Raw genomic sequence first — 18,980 nt, forward strand, 5'->3', positions numbered from 1 at the left:
CAGGAGCTAGCTAAGCTCTCTCTCCATGCATTGGGACAGCAGAGGAACCAGGAACTATTTTAGCTCCTATTCCAAGAAGGGGTCTTTTCCAAGGTTCCATAGGAACTCATGTGATGTACGTGCTTGGTGACTCGTGGAATTCATAAAACCAGATACTTCTTGCGGAGAACCATTTTTAAAGACTCACTGGATAGCTGATTTCTTGTGACAATAATGGACAGAAACAGTGACAAATAGAGCGATAAAGAGGTCCAAGCTGTTGTCGTGCTATGCCGCGGTGGGTTTTCCAGGGCTCGCAAAGGAACATCAACATTTTGGCCAAAAGAAGTCCAAAATTAGCTAACGGCTGGGATTCTTCACAAAGAACGAAGCAGTACAGGGAGAAGATGAAAACCTTCAACTCATCAATGGTCATGATACTCGCCATGCAGAACATGAATGCTGTGGCAGCTTCCACCTCCATGTTGTCCTTCTCGTCTTCCTCTTTTTCACGGTTGGCAGTAAATGTTTTTGAGGGACTTCCCCGCCCGGGGGAAGCTCCGGGTCCAGGCTCAGCATCACAGCTGGGTCACCACTGAGAGTACCTGAAACAAATCCATGGGGTAACAAAGAAAATATAGATGCTTTTTAGCACAAATGGTTTGTATGTCCAATGGGACTCTTTCATTCGGACAGTGCATCACAACCATTAACCATCAGTTAAAGGATGACCTTCATTTTCTTCTCTCCCAAGTTGGCAGAGGCCGTAACAGTTGACTCGTTGTTGTTGTTGTCTTCGTAGTGAATCACCACCTCTGACCAGCAGCCAACATGACCCGCCGTTCACACGGCATGCTTTGTAAAAACCAGGATGAAACAACACAGAGGGACGCCGGCAGCACATCCACCGTGGCCTTGGTTCGCTGACTGTTGAGGTACTACAGAGGATCCAGTGAACAGTTGGACTCCACTTTTGAAAGAGGTCAAGAAGAGGTCACCCCGGCAGAGAGCGAGAGCGTTTCGGGCACCGAACAGACCGCAGCGGAGGGTGCGGAAACTCTGCGACGTTGCAAATCTGAAAAATTCAGATTCAAAATTCAAAATTCATCCAAGGCATTAGGGACTACAAATGAAAGCAAGTCAAGGGGGAGCAGAAATAGAGACCTTCGAAAGGCTCCCTGGTGGCCTTGGAGCAGTGACTCAAGCACCCTCAGATTTACAACCTTCAGGCAGGATGACCGAGGTATGGGCGTGACTGTGACCAAATCATTCAGTCAAAGGTCAACCAGCAAGCACCTCATCCTGCACAGGACTATCAGTAGTGTGTGAAGGGGAAGATATGAACTAAATGTCCTGTTTATTAATCTGTGTCATGACACAGACCAGCTGGATTACAGGGAGAAAGGTGCGGCAGAAGAAAGCTGGGAAATGGAGGGAGATTAGCAACATAACATGGAGAGTCTGGAGTTTCGTATCATCTGCGACGCAACTGAGGGGGTTCGGGAACAAGAAGGACATTGGCAAGTTCAAGTAGATCAGGATCTTGTGGGATCTTCCTGTGTTGGGAGTACCCAGTGCAGGGAGGTCAGGGACTGGAAGGACATCGGCAAAGGAGCTCAGGGCGGTCAGGAACTGGAAGATGCAAGTAATGTAGTTCAAGGGTTCAGGAATGAGAAGGACATTGGCAACGTAGCTAAAGGGGGTAAGGGAATGAAAAGATGTCAGCAATGTAGTACAGGAGTTCAGGAACAAGAAGGAAGTTGGCAACGTAGCTTAAGGAGGTAAGGGAATGAAAAGATGTCAAAAAAGTACCTCAGAAGGGTCAGGGATTGGAGGGACGCTAGCAACAGAGCACATATTCCACGATTTTGTGGCATCAACAGGACCTCCCCATATAGGGAAGCATGTAGCACAGAGAGTTCAGGGAATGGTAGGACAACAACAACATAGCACAAGGAGTTAGGATGTTCCACATCCCACCTGTAAAACAGGTAACACAGAAGGTAAGGCAAAGTGCATGAGGCGCTTTTAACACTGTAATCAGTCAGTCTTTGCTTAGAATTTAAAGCCTATAAAAAAAGGGGGAGAATTTGAGCTTTTCTTTCAGGGGTTCAAGGAGCTGCGGATTGCTCTTTCAAGAGCCAAGATTAATATCAAATTCGATGTATAATTTCTGAATTTTGCAAAAGGCGTCCGTCCGCCTGTAGCAGATCGACAATCGGACCATCTTTGCCAATTGAGCAGAAAGAAGGAAAAAGGCAAAGAAGTTGATCCTCAAAACTCCTGCTTAAGGAAGGACGGCACTTTTGTCCTCACTGGAAGGGTGGGCTTGATTTGAGTATGCATGCGCACTGAATGGGCGGGTGTTAAATAAATGGGGGGCGGGGGGATGCACACCTTTCTTTCTTTCTTTCTTTCTTTCTTTCGATAGATTAGATAGATGGAGCGACAGACTTCGCATTACCACCCCCATCCCCTGATAAGAGGGGATGGGGGTGGTAATGCGAAGTCTGTTCATCAGAGGTTGCACTTTCAACGGCAAAGGAGTAGTCAGACGATCGCACCCTGGACCGTCCACAACTAGTTCTCAGAACATTCGGATATTATTTGTTTAATCATTTATCTATCCATCCATCCATCCATTCATCCAACCATCATCTGCCGCTTACCCTGCACTCAGGGTTGCCGGGGATGCTGGAGCCTATCCCAGCTGTCATCGGGTGAGAAGCGGGGTTCACCCTGGACTGGTCACTTGTAATTTGATGTACTTTGAAACACAGTAGAGCTGTACTTGTCAAAGTACTTTTAAGAACAACCAATAGTTTTGTTGTGTTTTGAAGTACTTTGAAACACAGAAAAGAAAAGTTGATTTTGTAAAAGTCCTTTGAATTGCCGTAAAACCGGTTTTGGGAAAGTACCTTAAAACAGTTTAAAACTATTTTAAGGTACAGTTGAAACAGCAAAACAACTTGGTTTGTGAATAGAATAGAATTTTTATTTATTTTTATTTTATTTATCCCACAATGAGGAAATAAAAAAAAAACGTTTAACTGTTTGATGTATAAAAATACTTTAAATCACAGATAAAGTGCACTTGTAAAAGTACTGTAGTGTTTTAGTCAGGGAAACACCTGGCTGACAGTAAAATGTCAGTTTAATAAGCAATAGCTGTTGTTGGCCACAGTCACGCCACACAAGCCTGCAATATAAGTAACTGTTCCCGGTCAGTTCCAGGTAAAAAAAAAAAAAACAGAATTCATAGCACCCCAAACCACACCCACAAAGTTCCCAGCAACGCCAAAATTGAGATTTAGTAAAAATACTTTGAAACACAATATAACTGTTTGGTTTCGTAAAAGTACTCTGAAACACCAAAATTGGTTGGTTTATCAGTTCTAGTACTTTTGGCTATTACTTATTCATTTATTGATTTATTTTGATTTTAAAAGTACTTTGAAACACAGTGAAACTCTGTTGCTTGCATTTTGAAGTACTTTGAAACATACTTAAACTGCTTGGTTTTGTGAAAGTACTTTGAAACACCAAAATCAATTGGATTGTCAGTTCTAATACTTTCATATAATACTCATTTATTTATTAATTTCTTTTAATTTCAAAAGTACTTGGAAAACAGTGAAACTGTTGCTTGAATTTTTAAGTACTTTGAAACGCAGTAAAACTGCTTGGTTTTGTGAAAGTACTTTAAAACACATGAAAACTGTTTGGTTTTGCAAAAGTACTTTGACACCAAAATCGGTTGGTATATTAGTTCGAGTACTTTTGGCTTTTAGTTACTCATTTATTGATTTATTTTGATTTTAAAAGTACTTTGAAACATAGTGAAACTCTGTCGCTTGCATTTTGAAGCACTATGAAAAACACTAAAATTGCTTGGTTTTGCCAAAGTTCTTTGAAACAGTAAAATTGCTTGGTTTTGTGTAAGTACTTTAAAACACAGGAATACTGTTTGGTTTTGCAAAAGTACTTTGGAACACCAAAATCGGTTGGTTTGTCAGATCTGGTACTCTCGGATATGACTTTTTTATTGATTCATTTATTTTCATTTTAAAAGTACTTTGAAACACGGTGAAACTCTGTTGCTTGCATTTTGAAACACTTTGAAACACAGTAAAACTGCTTGGTTTATGAAAGTACTTTGAAATGCAGTAAAATTGCTTAGTTTTGCAAAAGTACTTTAAAAACACAGTCAAACTGCTTGGTTTGTGAAAGTACTTTGAAATGCAGTTAAACTGCTTTGTTTTGTGTAAGTACTTTAAAACACAGGAAAACTATTTGGTTTTGCAAAAGTACTTTGAAACACCAATATCGGTTGGTTTATCAGTTCTAGTACTTTTAGCTATTAGTTACTCATTCATTTATTTATTTTGATTTTAAAAGTACTTTGAAACATAGTGAAACTCCGTCGCTTGCATTTTGAAGCACTATGAAAAACACTAAAACTGCTTGGTTATGAGAAAGTACTTTGAAACACAATAAAACTGCTTTGTTTGGTGAAAGTACTGTGAAACCCAGTAAAACTGCTTGGTTTTGCAAAAGTACTTAGAAATACATTAAAACTGCTTGGTTTGTGAAAGTACTATAAAACACAGGAAAACTATTTCGTTTTGCAAAAGTACTTCAAAACACCAAAATCGGTTGGTTTATCACTACTGGTACTTTTGGCTATAACTTATATATCGATTGATTTATTTTGATTTTAGAAGTACTTTGAAACACAGTGAAACTCTGTTGCTTGCATTTTGAAGCACTTTGAAACACAGTAAAACTGCTTGTTTTTTTGCAAATACTTTGTGCCAACGTAAAACTGCTTAGTTTTGTAAAAGTACTTGAACGCATCACGAGTAGCCAGCAGCCACACAGGTTCCCAGCGGTCCCTTCAGACATCACCTACATTGTCCAAGCAGACAAGCGGAGGTTCAGCCCTGCAGGTGCGGACATGTCCACGATCCACTGCTGGGGGGACGGTTCCGAGGGACAGTTCGGACCCCGGGCCGATCTCCTACCCGCCGCTTGGACAGTTCCAGGTATCGTGACCGACGTCCGCTGCGGGAACCAGCACACCCTGATCCTCGACAGCGATGGAGGCGTTTGGACCTGCGGTCGAAACTCCCGCGGGCAGCTGGGGCGTGAGGAGCCCGGTGACGGGGAGCCCCTGGGTAAGAGGAGACGCGGGCGGGTGAAGAACAAAATCAATTAAAAAGAAAAGAAATAAAGAATATTTCAAGTGACTGTCCTAATTAAAATATTTCTTAAAAATGAAATAACTTTGGGTAAAATATTCCCTTATTGTCTGCTTCATGCCTGTCCCTGCAGTTTCGATTCCTAGCGTGCGGTTTCGATTTTGGGTTTGCGTTGAGTTCAAGTGTCCACGGAATTTCGAGCTTCATTCCGTATACTTTAACTGGGTTAACGTCGGTGTGTTTTGGCACGGTATCCATTATAAAGCGATAGACCAAAGTACCATTTACAAAGTATTAATGATATATAAACTTGTTATAGGTACCATCTGAATTGTATTGTAATGTCCGCGCTCAACGATGACATTTGGCAGTTAACAAACTGTAGGGAGTCACAAATGTTGATGATTATGTTGATGTTTGTTTTCTGTGTGATTTTAGGGTTGCTGGGAACTATGTGGTGTGATTTGGGGTGCAATAAATTTAGTTTCTTTTTTTTTGCCAGGAATTGAGCGGGAACAGTTAGTTGTACTGTTGTATACATCTATTGCTCATTAACCCAAGAACACTTACGTTAAAATAAGTAACACCATCACTAACATTTGGTATATTTTACCCAATGCAATATCCTGGATAAAATACAGTTTTCATGAATTCATAGATGGGCCGATGAGAGGAGGGTAACAAACATACAATTAATAACATCAATGAGCAGCCTTAAGCTACCCAAGGACCCATAAAACACAATGGCAACACAATGAAAATCACATGACAAGAATTGTGTGGGTGAAAATCACCCGACGTTAGTGTTCTCGGGTTAAACAGACGTTTTACCGTCACACAGGTGTTTCCCTGACTGACACGCTGCAGTACTCTTTATTTTTGCAATTAAACAACAGCGGCTTCACTTATCTGCCGTTTCCCCAGTCACTCCCCCTAAACAACATCAACCCCAAAACACCTTCTGTCATGGTAGGTCCGCCTGACCCGAGTGCAAGGACCCTCAGGAGGTAGAGCGTCTCAAGGGTTTATTGACAAGGAAGGTAAATGGAGATCTGTGCAGGGCAGGGTTGTCTCCTGGGGAATGTCACAGGGGTCTCAGGAACCAGGAGCTGGCCAGGGGTGACAGGAACCAGGGGCAGGCAAGGAAAGGGGTCGGCCATCAGGAACTAGGAGATAGGAAGAAAGACCAAGACAAAGAATGCAGGGGGGTAATGATCTAGCGAGGAACTACCAACAATCTGGCACTGACGGGCTGGAAGGCTTGGAAGGAGGGCACAAGGCAGTCGCGCGGACAGGCTTTAAGTTGGACACGTGGAACGTCGGGTGAATTGGGGATGATTACGGACTCTATCTCAAATGGGCCGATGAATCCAGGGGCCTACATGGGTCCAGCACACTACCCTTGCCGACTCAGCGGCGTCATCTGCTTCTGGGGGGAGCGGAGCCCCGCCCACCTAGAGGCATTTCCCTGAACACCTGAGCACTACTTGGAGCACTGCACGCTGATATGGCCGAGCTGGCCACACACCCAACACACAGGAGGGGTGGTCGCTGTGATACATCTCTAATCAGTTCCCCCATGCTGGCTGCTCCTGGACCGGGTCCACCTGTCCCGAAGCCCCCAAAAAAGGCACAGCCCCGACAAAGACCTCCCTCTCCAAGGCCAGATCCAGTGCCTCCTGTAGAGTCCAGGGATGCGCTAGTTGTGTCTGAATGCGTAGCTCCCTGGGAGTTAAGGAACCAGTCTCGTGCCAACTCACTCTAGCTCAGCGGGCACGTGGGCATATGCTCTACCCGCCAGGGTTTCAATGTCCAAGCCATCACCCGGAGCGGATCCCCAGCCTGGCTCTGCCTATTTGATAGCTCAGAGCGTAGAACATGTCGGTGGCACTGTGCAAACCAACACTGTAGAGCATCAACTATGGCCCCATTGTTATCCCTTTTGGAAGGGCACAGCATTAGCAAGCATGTCCACGCTTCTTTAGTGAGACACAGGGCAAGCTGGAGTGCTTTACTGTCCTCCAACCAGCCTCCAGCCCATGCCAGCAGTTCAGACTGGGTGTGGAAGGCCCCCCAGTTCATCTAACCAGAGTATTTCGGCATATTGACATGGCGCTGACAACCGCGGGCGCCATTGTCTTTGCATTCATCCGACCCTGCATCGCCCGTGGCGGCCGTTTTCCCGGCGCCGCTGCCCGCTGCACTCGATGAGCCAAAACCAGCATCAGCAGCTAGCTTCTAGCTAGCTTCTCAGACGAGCATAATGCTCTGCAGCACGGTCAGATTCCGCCTCACGCAACGACGTAACCGCACAAATTTTGTCCATTGCCTCCTTCTTGACTGACACACGAGCATCTGTCTCTTCTCGTCGCGCCGCCATAACTCCGGCTGAAGAGTTAGCCGGTGCGAGCTCACCTCGCCAACAGGTTCAGTCGGTTAAACTCCGTCGGTGTTTTACTTCTGACACCAATGTAATGTCCGCATGGACGTGCTCAACAATGACGATTTGGCGATTTACAAACTTTATTTCCTTTTTCGCCATTAAACAACAGCGGCTTCACTTATCTTCCATCTCCATGCTCACTCACCCCACCACACCCCCTCACTCCTTCACAATCTCAAAACACTGTCATAGCCAGTTGGAAAACACAGAAGTCAGAACTTCCGCTAACAGTACCACAGGGTCTTTACGGTATATGATAAAGTAATTATGAAATTTACCAGTAAATTTAATTCTCAAGAAATTTTCAAGTTTCCAATTTGTACTTTTTAAGACTGTCTGGGAATGAAATAAATTAATAAGTAAATAAATAAATAAATATAAATGAAATTTATAGGTCTAAATACATATATACATAGACACGTATGTATATGTGTTTTAATGAGAGGTGAATGGTTGTGTGTCTCTATACATATTCAGTACAACTTTGGCTTAAGAATCTAATTCACTCTTGTTCACAAACCAAATCATCTGTTCTCCAGCCCCCCAAAAACACACTGTACTCTTCTTAAACTTTTTGGGTTTATTTGTAGCAAAATTAGAGAAATGAATTAAAGATAACCGTAATAATTACTGTGCGGCTGTTCTTTCTCTTCTTGCCAGAACTTGTACTCAGCATTTCCTTCACTAAATCGGCAAAAGAAAAGACTTCACGCATATGAGTTTATCCCCAGCAAGCTGACTTGCATTCATCCAAACTAATAATAAATTTGCTTCGTCGACGTAGTCGCCTCTTTAGCCACATCAGCCGTCTTCAGCGTGTCGTTCTCCTTCAGGGTTGTACAGTTAGTTGACTTAACCATTTTGTCGTATCAGTCGAGATCTGGAACACCAACGGCACTTTCATGTTTAGCTATTATTTCTCTCTTCTGATCGACTGTAATTCTGACCTTCTTCTTAACACCACTACCCTTAGCACTCTTAACGTTTGGGAGACATTATGAGGGCTCGCTTACTGAAAAAAAAAAGCACAAAAAAGTTTTATAACTGAACACAACAGTAAACAACGTAAACAACACGGAGAGCCACACATGGCTGCTGTGATGCTACAACGCGGAGAGCTTGTGTGTTTGTGTCTTCGTGCGCTGAGGCTTGTTTGTAAGCCCAGGTGCTACTATATATGTATATGTAAATGCGTGTATGTGTGTGTTTTTTAAGTTCTTGCAGAGGCTTATGTTTAGTTTGTCTTCTGACAGGTCAGGTGATGGTCCTGGGGAGGGTGCTGACCATGGCTTGTGGTGCGGACTATTCCCTGGTCGTCACTTCATCTGGACAGGTCTATTCCTGGGGCGGCAAAGAGGACGGGCAGCTTGGAACGTCGCACATCTCGTGAGTTGACCATTGCAGACCAAAGCAAGTGTCTCACCAGCATTTACACCAAAATTTTTTTTTTTTTTTTTTTTTTTTTTCAAAACTGCGGTGTTAGAGCTCGATGTACCGTAAATGTAATGTTAAATGCTGACTATTGGGGTTTCTTTTCAAATGCAGCCAGGTGCCGATACCACTGCAGATACCTGTGGTCCAAGTCGCTTGTGGAAAGTCCCACTCTCTGGCATTGACCAAAGGTAAGACAATGACAATGAGTTGAATGAGTGACAACCTTTCGCAGAGGCCTCTCAGAAAATACGTTTGAATTCCGTCTTGAACGCCCGAAAACCTCACCTGCATATTGGATTGTATCTTTTTTCTCCTCAGGAGGCGACGTCTTGTCCTGGGGTTCCAACAGTCACGGCCAGCTGGGTCTGACGAAGGAGGTCCCCAAGCAGATGTCACCTGTCCTGGTTGTGGGTTTGAGCGGCACGCCGGTCACCCAGATCTCAGCCGGCGCGACTCACACTCTGGTCCTGGCGCTGTCGGGCCTCGTGTTCTGCTGCGGGGCCAACAAAGACGGCCAGTTGGGACTCAATAGGTTTGATGAAAAAGGTACAAAGCACTGGGTATGAATCTCCTGACCGCATTCTATGCATACTCATTCATTCATTCATTATGTAGACCGCTTATCTTACACTTAAAGTCTCAGGAGCGCGGTTCACCCTTGACCGGGCTGCACCAGGTCCCAAGGCCACTTCCGGAGACATACAGCCATTCACCGTCTCATTCATACATTGTACAAGACATACAATCATTCACTTGTCATTTTGAGAAATTCAACCAGTCTCTCATTTCTATGGATATACAACCATTATAGGCATACAACCATCAATTCTCTCATTCACATATAACATATACACATATCACCATTCACCCTGTCATTCACATCTAACATAAAGACATACAACCAGTCATTCTCTCGTTCTAATTCAGGAGACTGTAATCCGTTCCCGTGCCGACGACCTTTTCGCCAAAAGAATCAGAACTCAAAAGGCCGTTGTCGCTGTTTTGTTCTCTCTGATAGGTCGGTTCAAAATGTGCGCCGTCCCAGCGCTCAAACCTCTGGCCATCTCCTCCATCAGCTGTGGAGAAGCCCACTCTGTGGTTCTGACAAAGGTAGCATCCTCGGGTTCTTTGCACCGCCAGTGGACCGACCCCACAGACCTTGTTTAAGACCTTGTTTAAGACCTTGTTTTGGATAAAAGCGTCTGCCAAATGTAATGTAATGTAAGTCAGATGTACTGTGATTTGGCAGAACGGCCAGGTTTACACTTTTGGCGAGGGAGCGTACGGTCAACTGGGCCACAACTCCACCGCCACGGAGAAGGCACCCAGACTCGTCGAAGGGCTCGACGGACCAGCTACGCAGATTGCATGCGGCAGGTAAACCCCTCGGCGCACCTGAAAGTCTTTCTGATATCTAATCCTTTCTCCATGATTTCTTTCAACAGGCGCCACACCCTCGTTCTGGGCTCCTCAGGGAAGCTTTGGGCTTTTGGCAATGGGGTTAAAGGTCAGCTTGGAACCGAGCAACAAGAGGACAGTTCTTCGCCTGCTCTTGTCCAGCTTCCGTGGAACGCCAACAGCCCTGCTGCCACACCGACTGGTAACCGCCATTTGTCAGAACTCTCAGCATAATGGAACCAAATTTGGTTTGGGAGTTGCCCCCAAAGCTGTAGCCGTTCACCTATTTTACTTGTCTCCTGAACAGGCTTGAGAATATCAGCAGGGTGGGATACAAACTTTGCTTTCACGTCCCCAATACAGGTGAAACTCAGAGATCTAGACTTCCGCCAATGGCTCCTGTATACTAATGTATACCTGGCGCCATTTGTCTGTCTCTTCTAGAGCTCTGAGGCATGTCAGATCGTCAGGCGGCTCGATGAGACCAAGCTCCAGAAGTGGCTGGCGATGGGCAACGCCGACCCCGAAGCCAACGGGGAAATTGCAAACATTTTCCTCACCAGCTCAAGTCTTGTCGCGAGTTTCGCCAAAGAAAAGTTAGCACCTTTTTCCCCAGAGCTGGTGGTCTTCATCGAGTTCTAACAGCAGATCTGTGTTTCTCTGCTAATTTGACAATAACCTTGCCATTGGCAGGCTCCCACCTGAGGCAGGTGCACCAATTGTGGACCTTGAGGCTGCTAGCAGAACTTTTGATCAGCTGTTTGCAACTCCGTGGATCAAACAGACAGTTAAGAGACTACTGGTTTTCTGGTTTCGACCAATCATAACGTTTGTCTTTTCTTGGTAAACATGAGCGAGGTAACCACTGGTGACATGTACATTTTCCTCGTAGGTCGACCTGAAGCTCTGCATCAAGTTGCTTTTGGAATCAAAAGAAGCGCTCAAATCGACTGAGATGCTTTCGGTCCTGCTGACGTGCCCCCTTCTCCAGGAGGACAGCCATGTAACGGCGGCAGTGTTGCCTTTGGCAACCGTCATAGGAGAGCTGAGCAGCCAGGCACTGACCTCGCTGAGTGAGTAGACCGCTTGGACTAGTCGGCACGGAAATACAGCGGTGCTAAGCACTCGTGTGGACAGGGCCAACAAGGACTCCCCAAGAACTCGGTTCCTGGTCTTGCAGATTTCTGGCATCCTGCGGACGATGCTAGGGCATCTAAGGCTCAATGCAGGAAGGACCATGATATGGCTTCCGGTTTGCCCAGCAACCTGAGTTACATCTGCTTTCCGTCAGTGATATTTGTTATCCTTTCCGCAGAGAGCTTGTGGGCATCCCTGTCGCATGACATATTGATGAAACACATCTCAGTGTTCAGGGGAGCCTTGGCCTTCATGCTGAGAAACACATTTTATTCGCCCCACAGTCAGTCACCGCAAGTCAGATACTTGCTGGAGGCCCTCAAGCTGCTCTTCAAGGTAAGTCATTAGTGGGTTTGGCACTGAATCTCCATCTTTTTCACTTTTCACACCCAGTATGAAATGTACTTTTTCATCCTATGGAGACAAATTTGGTTAGAAATGGCCAGCAGTTGTTCCTCAACAGTTAACTGAGTCCTTTACCAGATTCAGGTGTTGTGAACAGTCATCCATGAACATGAAACCTTTACTGATGTGATGCATTTGCGACCCTACAGGCAAACAAAGCTGGGAAGTACTACAAAGTCCCGCTGAGCACCTTCTATGTGGATGAAATCAGTCAATATGTGACAGTAGATTTCATACTTTGGCAGCAGTACTCCAAATTGGAGGTAAAAAAAACACAACAATCCAGTGCGATTAATGCGTTGCATTTGTTCTACAACTGATCCCCTGTGTCTATTTCTTTAAGGACGACACCAACAAGCCTGCTTTCTTTTGCCAGTACCCATTCGTGCTCAATTTGAATTGCAAGGCTCATGTCTTTAAGTCCCACACAAACATCTCAAAGGTACGGCGCCCATGTTGCGGTAGGTGTTCACTTGTAATTACCCGGTGCCAGTCTGATATCTGAACAATAGTGTGATTGTGACAACAGGAAGCGTCCATTGTTGGCCATGACTTGCTTGGCATCGACCGGGAAGCCATGTTCCTCCAGCTCATTGTGAGGCAAGGTCACATATTGGAGGACACCTTCTCGCAGCTCAGTACGGTGGACCACTGCGCCTTCAAGAGGCCGCTGCAGGTAAATACACGTTCAGGACATAGAGGTAAACTCGCTTCCTCCAGAGTTGTAGACTGAGATGAGGCAGGGGAAACCAGAGAGGGAACCCACATTGGCCAGGGGAGAACATGCAAACCCCACAAGAAAGACCAGCTGTATTGTGTACACATAAAAACTATATATACTGTGTATAGACACACAGTCGGACAAAAAGTATTTAGTCAGACACCAATTGTGCAAAGAAAAAAAGAAAAAAAAAATTCAGAAAATCACGTTGTCTGATTTTTAAAGAATTAATTTGCAAATTATGGTAGAAAATAAGTATTTGGTCCCCTAAAACAAGCAAGATTTCTGGCTCTCACAGACCTGTCACTTCTTCTTCAAGAGGCTCCCTAGTGCGCCACATGTTACCTGTATTAACTGCTTATCATAATAAAAGACAGCTGTCCAAACTCCACTATGGCCAAGACCAAAGGGCTGTCAAAGGACACCAGAAACAACATTTCAGACCCGCACCAGGCTGGGAAGACTGAATCCGCAATAGGTAAGCAGCTTGGTGTGAAGAAATCAACTGTGGGAGCAATTATTAGAAAATGGAAGACACATAAGACCACTGATAATCTCCCTCGATCTGGGGCTCCAAGCAAGATTTCCTCCCACGGGGTCAAAATGATCACAAGAACAGTGAGCAAGAATCCCAGAGCTGGGACCAAAGTAACAAAGGCTACCATCAGTAGCACACTCAAATCCAGCTGTGCCAGACGTGTCCCCCTACTTAGGCCAGTACATGTCTAGGCCCATGTGAAGTTTGCTAGAACATTTGGATGATCCAGAAGAGGATTGGGAGAATGTCCAATGGTCAGATGAAACCAAAATAGAACTTTTTGGTAAAAACTCAACAAGTCATGTTAAGAGGAGAAAGAATGCTGAGTTGCATCCAAATAACACCATACCTACTGTGAAGCATCATGCTTTTGGGTTGTTTTTCTGCAAAGGGGCCAGGGCGACTTATCCATGTAAGGGAACGAATGAATGGGGCCATGTATCGTGAGATTTTGAGTGAAAGCTCCTTCTATCAGCAAGGGGACTGAAGATTAGATGTGGCCTTGGTCTTTTAGCATGGGCCAAAATACCAGCAACACCGTGTGTGAAAACCTTGTGAAGACTTACGGAAAATGTTTGACCTCTGTTCTTGCCAACAAGGGGTATATAACAAAGTATTGAGATTAACTTTTGTTATAGACCAATTACTTTATCATTACTTGCAAATAAATTCTTTAAAAATCGGACAATGTGATTCTCTGGATTTTTTTTCCTCATTCTCTTATAGTTGAAGTGTACCTATGATGAAAATTACAGACCTCTATCATATTTTTAAGTGGGAGAACTTGCACAATTGGTGGCTGATGAAATACTTTCTTGCCCCACTGTGAATCCACACAGTGGCTTGCACAAGAACTTATATTTATGGTAGTTGTCTGAATGTAACAAAATGTGGAAAAGTTCAAGTATGAGTACTTCTGCAAGCCACTTTTACATATTCTATTTATACACTGTTTGTGCCTGAAGACCACTGGATCATTTTCAGGTGAGGTTCAAGGATAACAGAGTACCGATGAACGTCAACAAGGAGGACCTCTTCCTGTATCTCTTCAAGGACCTGATGTCGCCCTCTTCCGATATGGTCAAGTACTACGAGGAAAACACCGTGGCCTGGTTCCCCCTCAAGGTTCCCGAATATACGCATGGAAAAGCTCTTTTTTTTTTTTGCCAACACACGAATAATGCGGTCTGTCTTGGTGAAACCTTGTTCATTTGGTGATATGTTGTGTTACCCGTTTGCCCTCAGCCAAAGAAGGAGAATAATTACTTTCTCTTCGGAGTCCTGTGCGGTCTGGCTCTCTACAACCAGAATGTCATCGACCTGCCCTTCGCGCTGGCTCTCTTCAAGAAGCTGCTGGGCATTCCGACTTCCCTGGAGGACCTGATAGAGCTGGATCCTGTCATGGGAGCGTAAGATATCAGAATGCGTAAATTTTAACCATGGACTATCAAATCGGTCAAAGTGTTTTTATCTTCCCATCCTGCTGGTGCCTATAGCTAGCTCAATACAACTATTTGAACTATGTCAGGGTCCAACTGGGTAGGCACTCTTTGGTTTGGAATATATATATATATATATATATGTGTGTAGTGGCGTGGGGCGGGGACTGGCCAGCGTAACCCCAGAATCCTTTGCGAGTGATGATGATGACGACTGTTGGGAGCCTCTCTTGGTTTTCTGGTTGAATGACTGTTCGATGTGTTACACTATCCTGCATTGAGTTATCATTACAGGGGAGTGAACCCTCAGGCTAACTGTTAGCACTGAGAGACACCCACTGGGTTTCCACTGTTTGTTGACTGGAATTAAAATCATCTTCTATAGAGCATTATCCTAAGAGCAGTTTATCATTGACTGTGGTTGTTGCTTTGCTAAGCCCCAGCTCACCACTATATACAGTATATATAAATGTATAAATAATGCTCTATAAAGCTTTCACCCATTCACACACACGCCACTGGCGGCAGGTCTACCATGCAAGGTGCTAACTGGGCCATCAAGATTGAATCAAACTGCCAACCCTTCTAACTGGAGAGAAGCCTCCGGCCTACCATAGCCGCTCAAATTTTTCAACCCCGATGTTTTTCAATGTTAGCCATTATCTGTCGGAAACAGCCGTGTGTCTGTTTTACCTCATCTTCAGGAATCTACGCTCCATCTTGGTCAGCAGCCCCGACCAACTGGAAAAGGAGATTCCTTTCTCAGTACGTTTCCTTCTTGATGTCCCCCGTGAACGTCGCCGCCCTGCATTAATGCAGCACCGTGAAACGGTGCATCGTCCCGCTGAACTGGTGCTCGTGTTTTCCCAGGTCTGTTGGGGAGGGGAAAACGTCGAGCTTGATCCGGACAAACCCGGGCAGAACGTCACAGTGTCCAACAGGTATGGGTGACTCCTCAAGTGTATTTCTAGGGAGTGATTGACAATGTCTCTGGAAAATGAGATGAAACATACTGTTATTCATTTGAAGGAGGCAAAGTTATGGTCTGGATTGTGTTGCATGGTTACAGGTTATAAAGAATGACAGAAAATTGAGCACTAATTATCTAAAGCTATCACAACCTCACTACCTCACCCATTGACACGTGTCATGCCCTAACATTTTATCCTTGTTGGTCTCAGCCCATTCGCATCCTGCTTATTTTTGCTATTGTCACTCTGTTTATGTTGTCGTTTAGTTTGGGTCATCTATTTTCACCCCTACTGTCTTTTTTTTTCCATTCTGTTGTGCATTCTTATCCGTGAGGTTGTTGTTGTTCTCTCTGCTGTCTATTTGTGCATGTCTTTTGCTGTTTTATAATTGTCTTTTTATATTTATATTCATATTTACTGACACTATAACTATGCTGCTGTGCCGAAAGAATTTCCCCTATAAATTATACTTCCGCCTCACAGCAAAGAGGTCCCTGGTTGGATTCCAATCCCGGTTTCTCCGTGATGTCTCAATGTTCTCCCCGTGTTTGCGTGAGGTTACTCTGGGTTCCTCCCACAAGACGTTCATTAGAGACCCTGAAGTGGTCCAGATGTGTGAATGGTTGCGTGTCCCTATACGTGGCCCCCCTGTCATATTACACCTTTGATTGATTACATTAAGGCTTCACAAATTAAGCCTTTTTTTCCATCTACACAGAACAAAGTTTGTCGCCGCCCATGTCGACTACATTTTCAACAAATCAGTGAAGCAAGCGTTCGAAGCCTTCAAGACGGGCTTCTACAAGGTGTGTGAAGAATCAGCCGTGGCGCTCTTCCAGCCGGAGGAGCTGCAAACCATGATGGTGGGACTGCCGGTCTACGAATGGGATGTGTTCAAGAAGGTCAGGTCACCTGATTATCATATTGCTCATTTAAATTTTATTGTGCAAATTAGTGTTTTCTCTTTTATTACAAGATATTGTTGTCATTCATTCACCGCATGCAGGGATTTTTAAGGTATTATAATTAAAGCTTCATTAGCTCGCGCCGTGAAGTTTGGCTGAAATTCTCACATCCTCATGCACTCCAGCTTTTACGATGAAAGAAACTGAATCCAATCCCCATTTGAGCCCACCGATCACTCAAGTTTATCAATTGATTCTATCGGCCGATCAGAACACTGTTTACGAAGGGGTGTACCACGCCGAACATCCGAACATCGTGAACTTCTGGGAGGTGTTTGAAGAGCTAACGGAAGAGGAGAAGATAAAATTCTTTGGTAAGCGTCGGAGAATGTTCTGCTTTGAAATTGGACCGACACTAAAATCCAGCTTGAGGTCGCGCCCTAAGCTCACCTCCATTCCATTGGTTGTCAGTGTTCGTCATAGGGATCAAACGTGCTCCGATCGAGGGCATGAATAGCATCCGAATGAGGGTGACCCCCGTAGTCGACCCCACTGAGCTCACACTCCCGGAAGCTCTCACCTGCCACCGCCTTCTGGTGCTGCCCATCTACCAGCTCCACCCAGCCAAGGTGAAAATGCAAAGCTGTCTCCGCCGTGCCATCGAGAACAACAGAGCCTACATCGAGGACCAACGCGCCGCCGCAGTCCAATGCTCGCCAGACGTGTAACCCCAGCAAACACAGCATTTCTGTTAATCCACACGTAGATTTTGCTTTGATTTAATCCAACGAAAGCGAGTTATGAAATCAAGACCACAGATCAAGAACTTCTTATAGCCTGGAGTCGGCCTTTTTTAAAAACATATTGTGAATGCGTTGAATTTCGCAAACTTAAGTACAAGCTTCAATAATTATCTGCATGCCAGCATGGAAATCTAATGTTGCATAATTCAAGATTAGCATTAGCATTAGTGTTTATGACACTTCACAAAGAAATAAAAAAGATCAAGAACAACAACTGTGTCACTTCCCTCTGTATTTCCCGAATGCGGTTGGTCGAACAAACAAATCTGTTCAAAGTGGTTTGTTACTTTGCGTGATTTTGTTATTAATGTTGAGTATTTCTAGCCTACCCACCCGTCCGCATACGGGCGAAGATCTAACCGAAACGTGTTATACATTTCAGATCGATTGATGGCGGAAATCGGAAAAATACGCAAACACGGATAAAATCAGAATTGAATCCATATGTCTTGTGGATTTATTAATGTGTTGAAGTGTTTTGTTCTGCCGGATTAAATCGAGGATGATTCTTTGTTTCTTTTTTGTTGTGTTGGACTTTTTTGACAGGGCGAGAAGGGAGGGTTTTTCACTTTCTATGTATATAACAAGTTGAGTTTTTGGACATTTAATGGAGACAAAATCATATACAGTCAATAAGGTTATATATCATTCATTCATTATCCTCACTTATCCTGCTGTCGGGATTGCAGGGGCGCTGGAACATATCCTAGCTGATCGGCGAGGGCCGGGGTTCACCCTGGACTGGTCACCTGTCAATCACAGAGCCATATATTAATATATAGACAACCATTCACTTTCTCATTCTCACATCATATAGACACATTCAATTGTTCACTCTCATTCACACGTTTGGACAGCTGAGGGTCCCCAATGAATCCCCTAGATGTTTTGGACTGTGGGAGGAAACCGGAGAACCTGAAGGCACCCCTCGCAAGGAGACCCCCTGTGGGAATCGAAGCAGGTATCTGTGAGGCGAAGGCACTAACCACTGCGCCATCGTGTCACTTGTTCTTTTCAATTTTTAAACATTTCAAATACGTTATTTCTCATCCTTTTCTGTTTTCATTTGGTGTCTGAAACTCATATGAAACCCACACGTAAGGACTTTTTGAATGATCTAGTGGCATCTAATGGTTATGTTTGGGAATACACCTTCTTCCTTCCTCTTCCGTCCTTCCGAGACTGTCATTTGGAATTCCAAACCTCAGTCGATTGTAAAGACATTAGTAGCTGTCAGTTTTCTAGTCACAGATTCCTGCAGAGAAAAGAAATCGGCCCAGGTTGTTGCCAGGCTATGTGACAGGAACCCTGGTTGTGACATTGTTTTTTTTTTTTTTTTTTTTATAAATCCATAGACTTACCTCTGTCGTAGTAGAAGTAAAAAGGGCGTCCCTTCAGTGAATTCTAATCCTCGGGTTGACGACCAGTCGATGGAGCGGCCATGATCCTGCAACTCCCTCTGCTGGGCTGGAATTTTAATACATTTAACACCAATAGCACAATAATGTCTAAATTAGAATGGCTGCACTTACTCTTCTGCCAAGGCTTGCCTGGTTCACCTTGAGAAGCTCCTGACTCCCCTTGCTCTCCCCTGCAAGTGCAAACG

At 44.5% G+C, this 18,980-nt stretch overlaps 1 protein-coding gene and 1 long non-coding RNA gene across 2 annotated transcripts; one reads left to right on the forward strand and one right to left on the reverse strand.

Annotated features, from left to right (window-relative positions):
• Positions 1-470: 470 nt before the first annotated feature.
• On the reverse strand, positions 471-4,951 carry LOC147235409 (uncharacterized). Its single transcript, XR_015109222.1, has 3 exons — positions 4,892-4,951; positions 712-1,054; positions 471-584 (listed from the first exon to the last, which is right to left on the reverse strand). It is a non-coding gene; the product is annotated as an uncharacterized LOC147235409 (long non-coding RNA).
• On the forward strand, positions 4,910-17,574 carry LOC147235410 (putative E3 ubiquitin-protein ligase HERC3). The gene is made up of 22 exons (XM_086178698.1): positions 4,910-5,156; positions 8,877-9,009; positions 9,169-9,245; positions 9,376-9,603; positions 10,076-10,167; positions 10,307-10,434; positions 10,503-10,657; positions 10,763-10,818; positions 10,900-11,051; positions 11,149-11,242; positions 11,348-11,528; positions 11,771-11,928; positions 12,147-12,260; positions 12,341-12,439; positions 12,527-12,673; positions 14,241-14,381; positions 14,502-14,665; positions 15,400-15,460; positions 15,566-15,636; positions 16,385-16,568; positions 16,843-16,945; positions 17,043-17,574. The coding sequence occupies exons 1-22, from the start codon at positions 4,937-4,939 to the stop codon at positions 17,297-17,299; spliced, it is 3,015 nt and encodes a 1,004-aa protein (XP_086034824.1). The 5' UTR covers positions 4,910-4,936; the 3' UTR covers positions 17,300-17,574.
• Positions 17,575-18,980: the final 1,406 nt, after the last annotated feature.

This window comes from Fistularia commersonii, chromosome 3 (assembly GCF_037954325.1).
Source record: "Fistularia commersonii isolate RoL2024-O1a breed Wild chromosome 3, RoL_Fcom_v1.0, whole genome shotgun sequence".
Classification (NCBI taxonomy): domain Eukaryota; kingdom Metazoa; phylum Chordata; class Actinopteri; order Syngnathiformes; family Fistulariidae; genus Fistularia; species Fistularia commersonii.